This window comes from Lolium rigidum, chromosome 3 (assembly GCF_022539505.1).
Source record: "Lolium rigidum isolate FL_2022 chromosome 3, APGP_CSIRO_Lrig_0.1, whole genome shotgun sequence".
Taxonomy (NCBI): domain Eukaryota; kingdom Viridiplantae; phylum Streptophyta; class Magnoliopsida; order Poales; family Poaceae; genus Lolium; species Lolium rigidum.
Genome location: NC_061510.1, coordinates 405335757 through 405353628, shown reverse-complemented (window position 1 = coordinate 405353628; position 17872 = coordinate 405335757). Strand labels below are relative to the sequence as shown.

The following is a 17872-nucleotide window of genomic DNA, read 5'->3' as shown; positions in this document are numbered from 1 at the left end:
AGGCCACTGGCGGAGCTATGTAGGAGCCGAACCGGGCCGTGGCCCGCCCAGGTTTTGGGCCGAAAAAAATCAGGTAGTATGCATAACATGTCCAGCCCAACTGCAGCCCACCAAATGACCAGAACGGCAGAACCTCCACCTCTCTGCCTCGTTGACTCACGAAACCCAATCTCGCTCGACCAATAACAGCACCAATAGAAGCATGGCTGAGCTAGGTTTGTGAATTGAGAAGGGAAACCAGGGGAAGTAGGCGGAGGCGGAGCAGGGCGGCACAACAGTAGCAACGGCGCCGCCCCTAGCAGCGCCGGACCGCCGCCCATCACTGCAGCCTGCAGTCACGCACGCGCAAGGCACTGCTTCGAGGCAGTGCTGGCCGGAGGTCCAACGGCCGACGCCGCGACCAGCTGCTGAATCAAGCCAATGATCTTCCCCAATTTGTCTGTACTGGTACTTTTTTTTTCCTAAATCCCTGGTTAGCAATAACTCGACTGTTCTCTGCATTTTCTAGTATGAAAATCATTAAAATGAGGTTACACAATAAGATGGAGGATGATTATCTTGCCAATAATCTATTAGTCAACATAGAGGGTGATATTTTGGAGACATACAACTATGCAGATGTCATTGCAGATTTTAGTGGCAAAAAAGATCGGAAAGTTGACTTGTAGTATCAAGTATGTATGCCTGGCCTGAACATCTCTAGTCTAGCTCCTTAGGTAGCATCTTTTGGTATAGCTTCTTTTTCTTGTAGTAATATTATATATGTATAATTCGTTGATATGTAACCAATCTAAGCATTGATGTTTAGTAAAGTGGTATGTTTGAGAATAAATTTCTGTGTCACAGTGAGGAAGAGAAGGGAAAGAGAGTAGCTCACAGTGAGGAGGTTGCGTCCGTAGCACCGTCTCGCCGGCGTCGAGGAGGAGGCCGGGGCGAGGAGGAGGAGGCCGGGGCGAGGAGGAGCGGGGGTGTCGGCGGGTCAGGCGACCTGCGGTGGGGAGGGGGCAGGCCGGCCGTGGAGGTGGCGGGCGAGAGGAGGAGCGGGCCGGCGGCGCGGGGCTCAGTTGAGTAGGCGGCGGCGGCGGGTAGGAGGCTGCGGCGGCGGCGGGTAGGAGGCGGCGGCGGCGGGTAGGAGGCGGCGGCGGGACGATTTGGAAAGAAAAACGTGAGCACGGGCGGGGACGGGGACTTGGCCGAAAACGCGTGCCGACCAGGTGTTTTTCGGGCACAGCTCGTGCCCTACGCCGAGGGCCACCGTCGGCTTAGCCGTTGAGGTGGACCCTGGGCTTCCCGCTAGGGTTTGGATACGCCGAGGGCCCCCCTCGGCACATGTATTTTTTTTTAAATTTTTTATTCTTGGATACGCCGAGGGCCCCCCTCGGCACATGTATTTTTTAAAAAAATTTATTCTTGAAGGGTTACCTCGACCAGGTGTTGGGGCGGGCATGCTATTCTGAGTTAGTACGAATGTGGCCGATTGAAGTGATTAGTTTAGTGAAATGCGAATCTTGCCGGACTAATTAAACTACATTTGAGGTTCCAATCAGACGATACACCTGGCCGCTCGACCATGCTTTGGTTAACCAGACGTAAGAAACACACTGTGAACCCAAATGTAACGAACATCACGTAGTACGTCTAGGTGGTACACCCATGACGGAGCGCTCCGTCGTACGGCACGCGGTGGTTTTGAACAGTGGAGACAGTGCAAGTGAAAAAAGGTAGAGTGACTGACGTTGGGGCAGTGGTGGGTTGGACCCCGACCAGGGACCGACCGGCGTCGCAGTCCCCGTCCCCGGCTTGGCCGGGACAAAAAGCAGGTGCACCAAACCACCACCCTTCTCGCTCGCTGCCTGTCGCCGCCGCCTTAAATGCGCCGGCACCGCACCGCACCTCGCCGGCCGCGAGGCCGCCGTACCGTGCCGCCACGCCACAGCGATCCAAATCGGCATGCATGTGCACGCACAGCACAGGGCCGGTGCGCGCGCGCGGCACACGACCAAGGGCATGCATGCCCGGAGCGGCGCGATCGAACGGACGCGCCGGCAGCCTGGTTCACACACACCTCGCCGCCCGCGCGCGCCACCGTCACGCCGGTTTCAGACGCCGCCCGCCACGCAAATACCGCAGATTGCATCTAGCTGTACGTACGTACGGGTTTGTTTGCTAGGACACGGACACGGTGTTAGAACTCCGGACGAGATAGCCCTGTTCGTGAAGGGTTTTCTAAGATAATTGCCGTATCCCAGTTCCGTCTTTTGCAGTGGTTACTAGGACACATAAAATGACGCCACGCGGCTCCGCTCGATTTTTGGCTCCGTTTGCTTTGCCAACTGCGCAAAACGGGGCCGCCGGGACATGCGGTATGGCCGTACCGGGCGCGCGCGTGCACCCGTCCGCCAACGCGCGAAACGGAAAACATTTAGCACATAAAATGACTAGTCCTAGACCTAAAAACATTGTTCCCTCCATTTATTGAGCGAAGGAAAGTGTCGCCCCAGTTCAAATCCGGTCGGCTTCAGCCGGATTCGGCGGGGCACCGCAGAAGCGGGTGGGATTCCCGGATGGCTTCCGCGCGCACATGGCATGTGATAGGTGGTGCGTAGGAGGTATCCTACCGCTGCGCGGAGGTCCCGCGCGATACCGAAATGCGCACCATGTAGCCGCTTCACAAAAAAAGCCCTTCCAAGCACCCCGAAAATGGAAAAACCCTCGCCCGTGGTTCGGATTGGAAATCCGCGACCGGGGCCTTGCTTCCCATCCTAAGGCCCACGCACGTGCCAAATATGGCCTCGTTCCGACAAACTATGTGGTGAAACGGGCCGTTTCCTACTCATTTCCCCTAAAAGCCATAGAACTCCGGACGAGATAGCCCCGTTCGTGAAGGGTTTTCCAAGATAATTGCCGTATCCCAGTTCCGTCTTTTGCAGTGGTTACTAGGACACATAAAATGACGCCACGCGGCTCCGCTCGATTTTTGGCTCCGTTTGCTTTGCCAACCGCGCAAAACGGGGCCGCCGGGACATGCGGCATGGCCGCACCGGGCGCGCGCGTGCACCCGTCCGCCAACACGCGAAACGGAAAACATTTAGCACATAAAATGACGCGTCCTAGACCTAAAAACATTTTTCCCTCCATTTATTGAGCGAAGGAAAGTGTCGCCCCAGCTCAAATCCGGACAGCTTCCGGCCGGATTCGACGAGGCACCGCAGAAGCGTGTGGGATTCCCGCATGGCTTCCGCGCGCATATGGCATGTGATAGGTGGTGCGTAGGAGGTATCCTACCGCCGCGCGGAGGTCCCGCGCGATACTGAAATGCGCACCATGTAGCCGCTTCATAAAAAAGCCCTTCCGGCACCCCGAAAATGGAAAAACCTCGCCCGTGGTTCGGATTGGAAATCCGCGACCGGGGCCTTGCTTCCCATCCTAAGGCCCACGCACGTGCCAAATATGGCCTCGTTCCGACAAACTATGTGCTGAAACGGGCCGTTTCCTACTCATTTCCCTAAAAGCCATAGAACTCCGGACGAGATAGCCCCGTTCGTGAAGGGTTCTCCAAGATAATTGCCGTATCCCGAGTTCCGTCTATTGCGGTGGTTACTAGGACACATAAAATGACGCCACGCGGCTCCGCTCGATTTTTGGCTCCGTTTGCTTTGCCAACTCGCGCAAAACGGGGTCGCCGGGACATGCGGTATGGCCGCACCGGCGCGCGCGCGTGCACCCGTCCGCCAACGCGCGAAACAGAAAACATTTAGCACATAAAATGACGCGTCCTAGACCTAAAAACATTTTTCCCTCCATTTATTGAGCGAAGGAAAGTGTCGCCCCAGTTCAAATCCGGACAGTTTCCCGCGGATTCGGCGTGGCACCGCAGGAAGCGGGTGAGATTCCCAGATGGCTTCCGCGCGCATATGGCATGTGATAGGTGGTGCGTAGGAGGTATCCTACCGCTGCGCGGAGGTCCCGCGCGATACCGAAATGCGCACCATGTAGCCGCTTCACAAAAAAAGGCCCTTCCGAGCACCCCGAAAATGGAAAAACCCTCGCCCGTGGTTCGGATTGGAAATCCGCGACCGGGGCCTTGCTTCCCATCCTAAGGCCCACGCACGTGCCAAATATGGCCTCGTTCCGAAAAACTATGTGCTGAAACGGGCCGTTTCCTACTCATTTCCCCTAAAAGCCATAGAACTCCAGACGAGATAGCCCTGTTCGTGAAGGGTTTTCCAAGATAATTGCCGTATCCCAGTTCCGTCTTTTGCAGTGGTTACTAGGACACATAAAATGACGCCACGCGGCTCCGCTCGATTTTTGGCTCCGTTTGCTTTGCCAACTGCGCAAAACGGGGCCGCCGGGACATGCGGTATGGCCGCACCGGGCGCGCGCGTGCACCCGTCCGCCAACGCGCGAAACGGAAAACATTTAGCACATAAAATGATGCGTCCTAGACCTAAAAACATTTTTCCCTCCATTTATTGAGCGAAGGAAAGTGTCGCCCCGGCTCAAATCCGGACGGTTGCCGGCCGGATTCGACGGGGCACCGCAGAAGCGGGTGGGATTCCCGCATGGCTTCCGCGCGCATATGGCATGTGATAGGTGGTGCGTAGGAGGTATCCTACCGCCGCGCGGAGGTCCCGCGCGATACCGAAATGCGCACCATGTAGCCGCTTCACAAAAAAGCCCTTCCGGCACCCCGAAAATGGAAAAACCTCGCCCGTGGTTCGGATTGGAAATCCGCGACCGGGGCCTTGCTTCCCATCCTAAGGCCCACGCACGTGCCAAATATGGCCTCGTTCCGACAAACTATGTGCTGAAACGGGCCGTTTCCTACTCAATTCCCCTAAAAGCCATAGAACTCCGGACGAGATAGCCCTGTTCGTGAAGGGTTCTCCAAGATAATTGCCGTATCCCGGCTCCGTCTTTGCAGAGGGTTACTAGGACACATAAAATGACGCCACGCGGCTCCGCTCGATTTTTTGGCTCCGTTTGCTTTGCCAACCGCGCAAAACGGGGCCGCCGGGACATGCGGTATGGCCGCACGGGCGCGCGCGTGCACCCGTCCGCCAACGCGCGAAACGGAAAACATTTAGCACATAAAATGACGCGTCCTAGACCTAAAAACATTTTTCCCTCCATTTATTGAGCGAAGGAAAGTGTCGCCCCGGCTCAAATCCGGACTGTCCTGCACGGATTCGGCGGGGCACCGGCAGAAGCGGGTGGGATTCCCGCATGGCTTCCGCGCGCATATGGCATGTGATAGGTGGTGCGTAGGAGGTATCCTGCCGCTGCGCGGAGGTCCCGCGCGATACCGAAATGCGCACCATGTAGCCGCTTCACAAAAAAGCCCTTCCGCACCCCGAAAATGGAAAAACCCTCGCCCGTGGTTCGGATTGGAAATCCGCGACCGGGGCCTTGCTTCCCATCCTAAGGCCCACGCACGTGCCAAATATGGCCTCGTTCCGACAAACTATGTGCTGAAACGGGCCGTTTCCTACTCATTTCCCCTAAAAGCCATAGAACTCCGGACGAGATAGCCCCGTTCGTGAAGGGTTCTCCAAGATAATTGCCGTATCCCAGCTCCGTCTTTTGCAGTGGTTACTAGGACACATAAAATGACGCCACGCGGCTCCGCTCGATTTTTTGGCTCCGTTTGCTTTGCCAACTGCGCAAAACGGGGCCGCCGGGACATGCGGTATGGCCGTACCGGGCGCGCGCGTGCACCCGTCCGCCAACGCACGAAACGGAAAACATTTAGCACATAAAATGACGCGTCCTAGACCTAAAAACATTTTTCCCTCCATTTATTGAGCGAAGGAAAGTGTCGCCCCGGCTCAAATCCGGACAGCTTCCGGCCGGATTCGGCGGGGCACCGCAGAAGCGGGTGGGATTCCCGCGATGGCTTCCGCGCGCATATGGCATGTGATAGGTGGTGCGCAGGAGGTATCCTACCGCCGCGCGGAGGTCCCGCGCGATACTGAAATGCGCACCATGTAGCCGCTTCACAAAAAAGCCCTTCCGGCACCCCGAAAATGGAAAAACCCTCGCCCGTGGTTCGGATTGGAAATCCGCGACCGGGGCCTTGCTTCCCATCCTAAGGCCCACGCACGTGCCAAATATGGCCTCGTTCCGACAAACTATGTGGTGAAACGGGCCGTTTCCTACTCATTTCCCCTAAAAGCCATAGAACTCCGGACGAGATAGCCCCGTTCGTGAAGGGTTTTCCAAGATAATTGCCGTATCCCGGCTCCGTCTTTTGAAGTGGTTACTAGGACACATAAAATGACGCCACGCGGCTCCGCTCGATTTTTTGGCTTCGTTTACTTGCCAACTGCGCAAAACGGGGCCGCCGGGACATGAGGTATGGCCGTACCGGGCGCGCGCGTGCACCCGTCCGCCAACGCGCGAAACGGAAAACATTTAGCACATAAAATGACGCGTCCTAGACCTAAAAACATTTTTTCCCTCCATTTATTGAGCGAAGGAAAGTGTCGCCCCAGTTCAAATCCGGACAGTTTCCAGCCGGATTCGGCGGGGCACCGCAGAAGCGGGTGGGATTCCCGGATGGCTTCCGCGCGCATATGGCATGTGATAGGTGGTGCGTAGGAGGTATCCTACCGCCGCGCGGAGGTCCCGCGCGATACTGAAATGCGCACCATGTAGCTGCTTCACAAAAAAAAGCCCTTCCGGCACCCCGAAAATGGAAAAACCCTCGCCCGTGGTTTGGATTGGAAATCCGCGACCGGGGCCTTGCTTCCCATCCTAAGGCCCACGCACGTGCCAAATATGGCCTCGTTCCGACAAACTATGTGGTGAAACGGGCCGTTTCCTACTCATTTCCCCTAAAAGCCATAGAACTCCGGACGAGATAGCCCCGTTCGTGAAGGGTTTTCCAAGATAATTGCCGTATCCCGGCTCCGTCTTTTGCGATGGTTACTAGGACACATAAAATGACGCCACGCGGCTCCGCTCGATTTTTTGGCTCCGTTTGCTTTGCCAACCGCGCAAAACGGGGCCGCCGGGACATGCGGTATGGCCGTACCGGGCGCGCGCGTGCACCCGTCCGCCAACGCGCGAAACGGAAAACATTTAGCACATAAAATGACGCGTCCTAGACCTAAAAACATTTTTCCCTCCATTTATTGAGCGAAGGAAAGTGTCGCCCCAGCTCAAATCCGGTCGGTTCCATTTGAGCCGTGGCGGGAGTTTCCACATACGGATCCTGGATTTTACCAAGTGTTAGCCCATGTATGCGGAAATCGTCAACAACGGGTACATCCAAGGTTAGCCAAACCTTACATCACACTTGTACACATATGTTATGGGCATATGCAAGTTTTCCAGCGATTCCGACGATCTGATGGTCTGTATCTTGAAAAACCCTAGGGCGGGGACCCCGCAGATCTACCCCTATAGCTTTCTCCATGTGAGGGTTTACCAATGGACTTTCTTACTTGCTTTGGTTTGTTTAGGACATATGTACATGGAAACCATAGGTTGGGCATACTTTACCATAAAATAGGCTCTGTTTGAGCCGTGGCGGGAGTTTCCACATACAGATCCCGCATTTCACCAAGTGCTAGCCCATGTATGCGGAAATCGTCAACGCCCGGTACATGCAAGGTTAGACAAACCTTACATCACACTTGTACACATATGTTAGGGACAAATGCAAGTTTTCAAGCGATTCGACGCTCCGGTGATCCGTATCTTGGGAAACCCTAGGGCGGGGACCCTGCGGATCTACCCCTATAGCTTTCTCCGTGCGAGGGTTTACCAATGTTTGTTTTTATTTGCTTTGCTTTGTTTAGGACATATGCACATGGAAACCATAGGTTTGGAATGAAATAGGCCCGGATGAGCCGTAGCAGGAGTTTCCACATACAAATCCTGGATTTTACCAAGTGTGGGCCCATGTATGCGGAAATCGTCAACGCCGGGTACATGCAAGGTTAGACAAACCTTACATCACACTTGTACACATATGTTAGGGACAAATGCAAGTTTTCAAGCGATTCCGACGCTCCGGTGATCCGTATCTTGGGAAACCCTAGGGCGGGGACCCCGCGATCTACCCCTATAGCTTTCTCCGTGCGAGGGTTTACCAATGTTTGTTTTTATTTGCTTTGCTTTGTTTAGGACATATGCACATGGAAACCATAGGTTTGGAATGAAATAGGCCCTGGATGAGCCGTAGCAGAGTTTCCACATACAAATCCTGGATTTTACCAAGTGTGGGCCCATGTATGCGGAAATCGTCAACGCCGGGTACATGCAAGGTTAGACAAACCTTACATCACACTTGTACACATATGTTAGGGACAAATGCAAGTTTTCAAGCGATTCCGACGCTCCGGTGATCCGTATCTTGGGAAACCCTAGGGCGGGGACCCCGCAGATCTACCCCTATAGCTTTCTCCGTGCGAGGGTTTACCAATGGATTTTTTTATTTGCTTTGCTTTGTTTAGGACATATGCACATGGAAACCATAGGTTTGGAATGAAATAGGCCCCGGATGAGCCGTAGCAGGAGTTTCCACATACAAATCTCTGGATTTTACCAAGTGTGGGCCCATGTATGCGGAAATCGTCAACGCGCGGTACATGCAAGGTTAGACAAACCTTACATCACACTTGTACACATATGTTAGGGACAAATGCAAGTTTTCAAGCGATTCCGACGCTCCGGTGATCTGTATCTTGGGAAACCCTAGGCCGGGGACCTTGCAGATCTACCCCTATAGCTTTTTTCGTGCGAGGGTTCACCAATGGATTTTTTTTAATTTCTTTGCTTTGTTTAGGACATATGCACATGGAAACCATAGGTTTGGAATGAAATAGGCCCCGGATGAGCCGTAGCAGGAGTTTCCAGCGATTCGGACGCTCCGGTGGTTTGTATCTAGGGAAACCCTAGGGGGCGGGGACCCCGCAAATCTACCCCTAGGGTTAGGGTTAGGGTTAGAGTTAGGGTTAGCAATGGACTTTTTTTCTTTGTTTTAGGACATATGTACATCGATAGCGGATGTTGGGCCTCATCGGATCCCGTCGACCCGTCTACGAAGAGCGTCACTCGTGGGATCTACATAAGCCATCTACCATTTTTTTTTAAAGTAACTATTTTTACATAATTCATACTAGTACATAAATAAAACAAACATAATATAAAGTTAATGACCGAGAAGAAAAAAAGAAAAAAAAAGTGTAAGCCGAGGGTGGCCGTCGGCATAGGTGGGTGATGCCCTATGCCGAGGGTGGCCCTCGGCGCCTCGCTGACGCCGTGACCGGGCCGTCACGGCCGGAGCCGGGACCGGAGCACATGCTAGTGCTACGCCGACGGCCTTCGGTACGCCGAGGGTGGCCGTCGGCGTATCCGTCTCTACGCCGAGGGTATGTCTACGCCGAGGGTCTAGATGGGCCGCTGCCATGGACCGGACGTACGCCGACGGCCCCGACATTTGGCCGTCGGCGTACGCCACGGCCGTCGGCGCAGCGAGCCTTTCCTGGCACTTCGACATCTTGTTAATAGGTTAGTGCCGGAAAATGTATGATAATGATGTAAAGTGTGTATAAAACATGCAAGTATTGTCATAAAAGTAGCATGGAACATAAGAAATTATAGATACGTTTGAGACGTATCAGGCACCCACCCAATCAGCTATTGAGGGCCTTTAGGGAGGGCGAGTGAAGATGCTCTAAGCGATGAAGTTGACCAAAACAGTCATCGACCGAAAGAAATCCCCACTACTAGACCTCGCATGGAGCGGCCCGTGAAGCTTCCTCTTAGACGACGCAACGGCAAAACCTATATATTGCCCATTAGCGGGGTAATATGCCCTGCCCACTAAGGGGACGATTTGATCCACGGACCGTTAAACGCGCATGGTGTTTCGGTTTCTCTGGTTTTGCAAATCTTTTGGAACGTTCCCGTGGGTTCTTTGGTTTTTGGTTTTTATAAGTTTTATCTTTTATCTTTCGGTTTTCTTTCTTGTTTTTGGTTTCTTCTTTTTCAGTTTTTTCTAATTTTTTTTCCTTTTGTGTTTCTTTCATCTATTTTTGAACAAATTTTAAATTCGAGCAAATTTGAAAAACAAGAAAATTTTAAATTCAAGCAAATTGTAAGTTCAAGTAAATTTTAAATCTGGGCAAATTTATTCCACCAGGCACATTCACTATCACCATGAACTGTATCTCCCCGCGCCTAATCTTTCTTATGCGGAAACTCATCACATTTCTCAATAGTTGTTTACTTTTACGGGCTTTACTTTATTGCACTTTTAATATACCAAACTCCTATATTCACATTCACCATTTTTCCATTTTAATCCTTGCAGTCAATTTACCTAAGACTTGTGACACCTTGAGTTCAACAGAAACACCGCAGATAAACACCCTACCAGGCTCCTCATTGGAATACGATATAAAAACCGGAAATAATACTTCCACGAAAACATGCACAAATGACCCTGTGTTCTTGCAGACCATCACCGCCCGAACGAGCTCCATCTAACTGGACTAGGCTGGCAACCCATGCTATGATAGATCGGATCGAGCGGAACGCTGATGGCTCCCTTGCCTCGATCGGGAGAGTACGAGTGTCTTGGAGCTGAGCGGAGCGAGGGATTTCTGGGGAGCGGTGGGTTGCCGAACGGGCCCTTACAAGGAAAGGCAGAAGCCAGAGTTTCGATGACGATTAGCTGTTTGCAAGGAATCCGAATAAGATGTCGGACATCCGGGGTATGCCACGGCATACCGGGAATACCCCGTAGATCCGCCACCGCTTACACCCGTCACGTAGCGTTGCTAATATATTCGAGAACTGGCTAAATGGGGTGAATCAAAGGTTTAATATACCTATTAGGGTGGAAGCAATTAACATTATTTAGTGGACGTAGCTATGAAGAGATGGCAAGGTTTTTTATGATAAAACTTATTCTCTATTGTAGGTTATTTATTGGTGCACTGCTTTGCTCTCTTTATGGTCGTCTCTTAAACACTTAGAGAATCGCAACCTATTTATGAAGATGTCTACATGATTGGAGTCCACGGCGAGGGAGTTTTTTTCCAACATGGATGGAGAGTAATCTCCGGATTGGACTTCCACCACCCTAGCCGTTCATACTGATTCTGATGATCACGTGTATTGCGCCTTTTTAATTTTACCTTTTGTATCGTTGGATGTCGGATGTTTCTGCGGCTGTGCACATCTTAGTGATGCAGAGACCGGATGTAATACTTAAAGTTTTTAAGTAGTAAAACCTCATTTATCGAAAAAAGATGTATCTCTATTTGTATGTTTTTGTACTCCCACCGTTCTATAAAACTTATGTAAAATCTATCTAATATTTAATATGTTAAACATTAAATAGCATTTTGATACATCTAAATTTTAACAAACCTTCCTTGGAACGAAGGAAACGAAGTGAGACTACAAATAAAAGCCTAGGCTGATGGGAATTACCAAGGCAAACAATTGCTTTTGTCTGAATGTACCCAGCTGGCCAGTGAAGCTTTGCATCCTGGTCCAGGTGAAGCACCGCGAAAACAAAAGTCCTACTACCTCCGATTCAAGGAATAAGGCGCCCTCGTTTTACGTGCTTTTCGTTTGACTAAGAATTACTTTAAATATATAAAGATTGTTTGTATGAAATTAACATCATTACAAAGTGTTTTTCAATACGAATCCAAGGATACTAATTACATATAATATAACCGAGATTTTGTTGCTTAATTTTTATGGTCAAAGTTCGCCTTGAAATACGCGTGCGCCTTATTCCTTGGGACGGAGGTAGTATCATCTAAGTGTCTCTTCTTGTGGTAGAATTAAGATGGGCATATGGGCGGCGATGTTTATATTCATGAAGTCTTAGCTAGAGGTGAAGGTGGGCAGGGAGGGAGTAGTGAAATCCCTTGGGTCTGTAGAAAACCGTAAGGAATCAACATATTCCCTTGGGTTTTAAGATCATACTCTAGGGAGACTTTACATCCCTAGGTTGTTCATTTTAAGCTCTAGGGAGCCACTTTGGTCCTAGGGCTCCTTGCACATTCTAGTAGTGATATTCCACGACGGAATGAAAATCTTGACAAAATATGTTTGGAAAATATTCAGTTCATGCATTTGATATTTCCTTATTATCGATATTCATGAAGTTTTAGCTAGAGAGTAGTGAAATCGCCACCAACGGTGTAATAAGATCTAAGCTGATGTACAAATTGGTCGACGTACCCTTCTTGGAGTTCCTTATTGGCTACAACCTGCTGCATCTTGGCTGCGCCAGCTAGGAAGCCCCTCCTGGCGTGTCCATCAACCATGACGGCCTGAACGGCGGTCGCGACGTCATGGCGGTCGAACGAGCCATCGTTCTCGTCCCTCGCCACCTGCAGTCCTACCTTCTTCGCCTCCATTTGCCGCGCATTCGGGCCTTGGTCGCCGAAGATGGGCAGCATGACAAGCGGGTGCCCAAACAGGAGCCCCTCGATGAGCGAGTTCCGGCCGCAGTGCGTGAGGAACCCGCCCACGGCGGCGTGCGCCAGTATGCTCATCTGCGGAAGCCACCCCGTGGTCACCATCCCCTGCCCGCGCGTGCGCTCCAGGAAGCCAGGTGGAAGCATGTTGGCGCCGTCGTCGAGGACGGCGGCGCCGCTGGGCTTTCTGAGAGCCCAGAGGAACCTTGCCCCGGCGAGCTCCAGCCCGAGTGCCAGCTCCTGCACCTGCTCCGTGCGCAGAGGTACCTCGCTCCCCAGCGCGACGTAGAGCACCGAACCGGGCGGCTGCGTCTCCAGCCAGCGCACGGTGGCATGCTCCCTGTTCGTACTGGCGGCACGGCGGCCGCTGTCGGGCGGCGGCGGCAGAAGGCCGAGGGGCACGACCGGCATGCCGAGGCGCTTGGGCACCAGCGGGAACGACTCGGGCTCCCACTCGACGCAGCTCCGGATGACCGCCAGCGCGCATTTCTCTTTGGTCAGGGTCCAGCGCTTGATGGTGGACATGCCCGAGTCGCCGTCGTCGGTGAAAGCATGCGCCAACGCCTTCCGCTCGTACCGGGGCACGGAGTCAGGCGCGGCGGGCTCGGTGTTGCCCTCGGCGGAATGCTCCGGTGGCTGGCCGGGCATAGCGATGATCGCAGCGGTCGGGAGAAGCAACGCGCATGGCACCTGCAGGTGATCGATCGAGGTAAGTAGATTTGAGATAAGTCAAATGGATCTATTTAAGCGGGCGCATACGTGAGTTGGCTGGTTGTGTTGGATTGAACCTTGTGCTCCGCCGCTGATGCGGCGACCCAGTGGTGGAAGGAGTCCGCGATGATCCAGTGCGGCCTCGTGCGGACGTCGGCGCACGCGGCGGCCATGAATTCCGCGAAAGGCGCGGCGAGGCCGTCGAAGGCCTTGAAGTGCAGCGGGCGCTTGTCGTCGGGGACGTCGTTGGTGGACTCGGCGCCGTCGGGGAGGCCGTCGACGCGCGGGAGAGGGAGCGCCACGAGGTCCACGCGCGGTGCCGCGGCGGGGCGCAGCGGCGGGAGGCGGGCGAGGTTGCGCGGTGTGGAGACGTAGGACACGTGGTGGCCACGCGACGCAAGCCGCTCGGAGAGCTCCAGGTACGGGAGCAGGTGGCCGAACGCCAGCCATGGGACGATCACGATGCGCAGCGGCGCCTGCGGCGAGGACGACGAGAGCACGGCGTCCATGGCGAGATCGGGAAGCTAGCTAAATTCGACTTTGCCGGTGTGTGGCGAGGAGAACCAGCAGCTTGCGTTGTGGACTTGTGGTGCTCAGTCGTACTGTAGGCCGGTCCTCAGAGCAAACGCCAGTGTTGCTAGTTTAGGACAAGTTGGCTGGTCCATATTGGGCAGCGCCGACGTTGAAATCCGCGCAAAGATTTCAAGTCGTAATCTGCCCATGACTACCGGGACAAGCTCGGGACAAGGATCTTGTGCACATGGGAGTCAGTGCTCCCTTCACTTTTGGATTTTTTGAAAATTTGCATTCTCATATTTCTCTGCTTTCAAGAATTATGACATTAAATATGTAGATAGATGTGTATACGAGGATTGGAATCAAAAAAGTCTCGTCAAAAAATACGTTATATTTTTGGAGATGCAAAAAAGACAAATTTCTGACAATACACTGACAAAATATACGTACTATTGTACTACTATTTATAGTCAGAAATTTGTCTTTTTTGTATTTTCCAAAATACAAAGTATTTTTTAATGGGACTTTTTTGACTACACTCCTCGTGTCTAAATCTATCTACGTATTTAATGCCATAATTTTTGAATACATAAAAGAGCGAGGTTTTGAAAATTTTCAAAAATCCAAAAGTCCAAGGAGCACTTGTGCTCATGTGCACATGGTACTTTCCGGACAAGCTCGTGTTATTCAATGGCATATTGGCATGGCAGGGCTGCTAATTTGTTTACAATATCTTTGACTTTTAAAGTTGGTGACATCACCACATCCCGCGCGTCATGGGCATTTTCCGCTTGTATCAATGGTGCCCGCCTCATTTTTTATTCCGGTTAGGGCATCTCCAGCGGGCGCGACGCATTTTGGACTTCGAAACGGACACGTCGTGTCTGTTTGCGTCGGTCCAAATGGTCGAAATCGTCCGGGTGTCCGTTTGCGTCGGGATGGCTCCAACGGCATGATGCATTTTTTTCATTCATGCAGCCATAATTACATTAATAAAAAAACATAAAAAAGCCATAAAGGTGTGCTAAAAGTAGGTGCTGCCTACTGGTCCTCACGAGGTCAATGAACTCCGCCGTCGGCCATGGAAGCTCGTACGTCGGCGGTGGAGGAGGTACCGCCGCATGGGCAGGAGGCTGTGGCAAGGGATCCCACGCCGGAGCAGCATGCGGAGCGCGGTCGATGGAACGCGTCGGCGTGGCCGGAGGAGTCGTCGGCCTCCCCTGCGCGAGCGCTGACTCCCGGAGCTGGATTGCGTGCCCCCCCTCCCCCCACAAAGCGAGCTCGTAGAGCTCGTCCTGCGCGCTGTTGGCCAGTGCCATGGCAATGGCCTCCTCCTCGGAAAGGTCCGGTGGCTGGGTCTCCGGATCCCACGCCGGCCCGCCGTCGTCGTGGTCGTAGTCGACCATGTCGACGTCCTCGTCCGTGTCCTCCTGGTCGTTCTCTTCTTCTGCGGCGATCTCACGGTCGAAGAAGTCCACGTCGCCGAGGTAGCCAGCGCGGCGACGCGCGTCGAACTCCCACGTCCCGAATGAAATCCAGTTGTAGGAGTTCAGCGCGTACGCCTGATCCTCTCGCCGATCCGGCGGCAAGATCGCTCGTCGGCGGCGCACCTCGTCCCGCCGCTCTCGGCCCTCGCGCGGCACGGGGGGATCGGCACGCGCCGCGAGTTCAGGTACCAGCCCCCTCCCGGCAAGTTCGCGTCCGGCCATGGCACCGGCCGGTTTTCCTCCCATAGCTGCCGCGCGAGGTCAACGCGGACGTAACGTCCGACCCGTGCCTTCTTGCCGGAACGCGAGCCTCTAGCCTCCTGGTCGTTCTTCGTCTTGCGGAACGGCCAGCATTTCTTTCCCATGGCGTCGGTGGGGTGGATACTGTGGGATTTGGCAATTGTTTGGTCGGGGAAATGGCTGTTGGAGATATGCCCAAGAGGCAATAATAAAATGGTTATTATAATATATCTTTGTGTTTATGATAATGTTTGCATAACATGCTATAATTGTATTAACCGGAACATTGATACATGTGTGTTATGTAAACAACAAGGAGTCCCTAGTAAGCCTCTTGAGTAACTAGCTTGTTGATTAATAGATGATCAAGGTTTCATGATCATGAACATTGGATGTTATTAATAACAAGGTTATATCATTATGTGAATGATGTAATGGACATACCCAATTAAACGTAGCATAAGATCACGTCATTAAGTTCATTTGCTATAAGCTTTCGATACAGAGTTACCAAGTCCTTTCGACCATGAGATCATATAAATCACTTATGCCGGAACGGTACTTTGATTACATCAAACGCCACTGCGTAAATGGGTGGTTATAAAGGTGGGATTAGGTATCCGGAAAGTATGAGCTTGAGGCATATGGATCAACAGTGGGATTTGTCCATCCCGATGACGGATAGATATACTCTGGGCCCTCTCGGTGGAATATCGTCTAAATGGCTTGCAAGCATATGAATGGTTCATAAGAGACCACATACCACGGTACGAGAAAAGAGTACTTTTCAGGAGACGAGGTTGAACAAGGTATCGGGATACCGATGATCAAACCTCGGACAAGTAATATATCGCGAGACAAAGGGAATCGGTATCATATGTAAATGGTTCATTCGATCACTAAGTCATCGTTGAATATGTGGGAGCCATTATGGAGCTCCAGGTGCCGCTATTGGTTATTGGTCGGAGAGAAGTCTCAACCATATCTGCATAGTTCACGAACCGTAGGGTGACACACTTAAGGTTTGATGTCGTTTAAGTAGATATGGAATATGGAATGGAGTTCGAAGTTTTGTTCGGAGTCTCGGATGTGATCCGAGACATCACGAGGAGGTCCGGAATGGTCCGGAGAATAAGATTCATATATAGGAAGTCATATTCCAAGTTTGGAAATGATCCGGTGCATTTATGGCAGGTTCTAGAAGGTTCTAGAAAAGTCCGGAAGAAATCACCATGGAAAGTGGAGTCCCGGAGGGACTCCACCTTGCATGGCCTACCAACCCTAAGGGGAGGAGTCACGGTGGACTCCCTAGGGTGGCCGGCCAAGCCCCCCAAGGAAAGGTGGAGTCCCACCTTGAGTGGGATTCCCTCCTTGGGTAGGTTTTGTCCCTTTGGTAGGTTTTGGTTTCGGGTCTTATTCGAAGATTTGGGTACCAACACTTGGGGATTTCCACCTATATAATGAGGAGCAAGGGGAGGGGGCCGGCCACTTCAAGCCTCAACCTTGGCTGCCCCCTTTGTGGCCGGCCAAGCCCCCCTCTCCCCAAACCCTAGCACCTCTCCTCCACATACAACTCCCGCATACGCTTAGGCGAAGCCCTGCCGGAGTTCTCCACCACCACCGCCACCACGCCGTCGTGCTGCCGGGATTCCGTGGAGGACCTACTACTTCCGCTGCCCGCTGGAACGGGGAGGAGGACGTCGTCTTCATTAACACCGTACGTGTGACCGAGTACGGAGGTGCTGCCCGATTGTGGCACCGTCAAGTTCTTCTACGCGCTTTTGCAAGCGGTCAAGATCTTCTACGCGCTTTTGCAAGCGGCAAGTGATCGACTACATCCACCACGAGATCTAATCTCGTTAGGCTTTGGAAATCTTCGAGGGTTAGTCTCATGATCTTCTCGTTGCTACCATCTACTAGATTAGATCTTGGCTTGTGTTTTCGTTCTTGCGGTAGGAAAATTTTTGTTTTCTATGCTACGAATCCCATCAGTGGTATCAGAGCCGTGTCTATGCATAGATTGGTTGCACGAGTAGAACACAATTGTTTTGTGGGCGTTGATGCTTTTGTTGTCTTTAGTTCGTGTACTTTGCATCTTGCGGCATAGTGGGATGAAGCGGCCCGGGCTAACTTTACATGACCGCGTTCATGAGACTTGCTCCACGCTTGACATGCAACTTGTATTGCATAAGTGGCTTTGCGGGTGTCTGTCTCTCCCACTATAGTGAAGATCCAATTTACTCTTTTTATTGACAACACTAGTATCACCGTTGTGGTTCATGTTCGTAGGTAGATTAGATCTTACTCGAAAACCCTAAACCACGTAAAATATGCAAACCAAATTAGAGGCATCTAACTTGTTTTTGCGGGGTTTGGTGATGTGATATGGCCATGATGTGATGATGAATATGTATGAGATGATCATTATTGTATTGTGGCAACCGGCAGGAGCCTTATGGT

The 17872-nt window shown here is 52.2% G+C and overlaps 1 protein-coding gene across 1 annotated transcript; it reads right to left on the bottom strand.

Moving 5' to 3' along the window:
• Positions 1-11795: 11795 nt before the first annotated feature.
• LOC124700986 (UDP-glycosyltransferase 91C1-like) lies at positions 11796-13678 on the bottom strand. The gene is made up of 3 exons (XM_047233051.1): positions 13247-13678; positions 12168-13148; positions 11796-11901 (listed from the first exon to the last, which is right to left on the bottom strand). The coding sequence occupies exons 1-3, from the start codon at positions 13676-13678 to the stop codon at positions 11860-11862; spliced, it is 1455 nt and encodes a 484-aa protein (XP_047089007.1). The 3' UTR covers positions 11796-11859.
• Positions 13679-17872: the final 4194 nt, after the last annotated feature.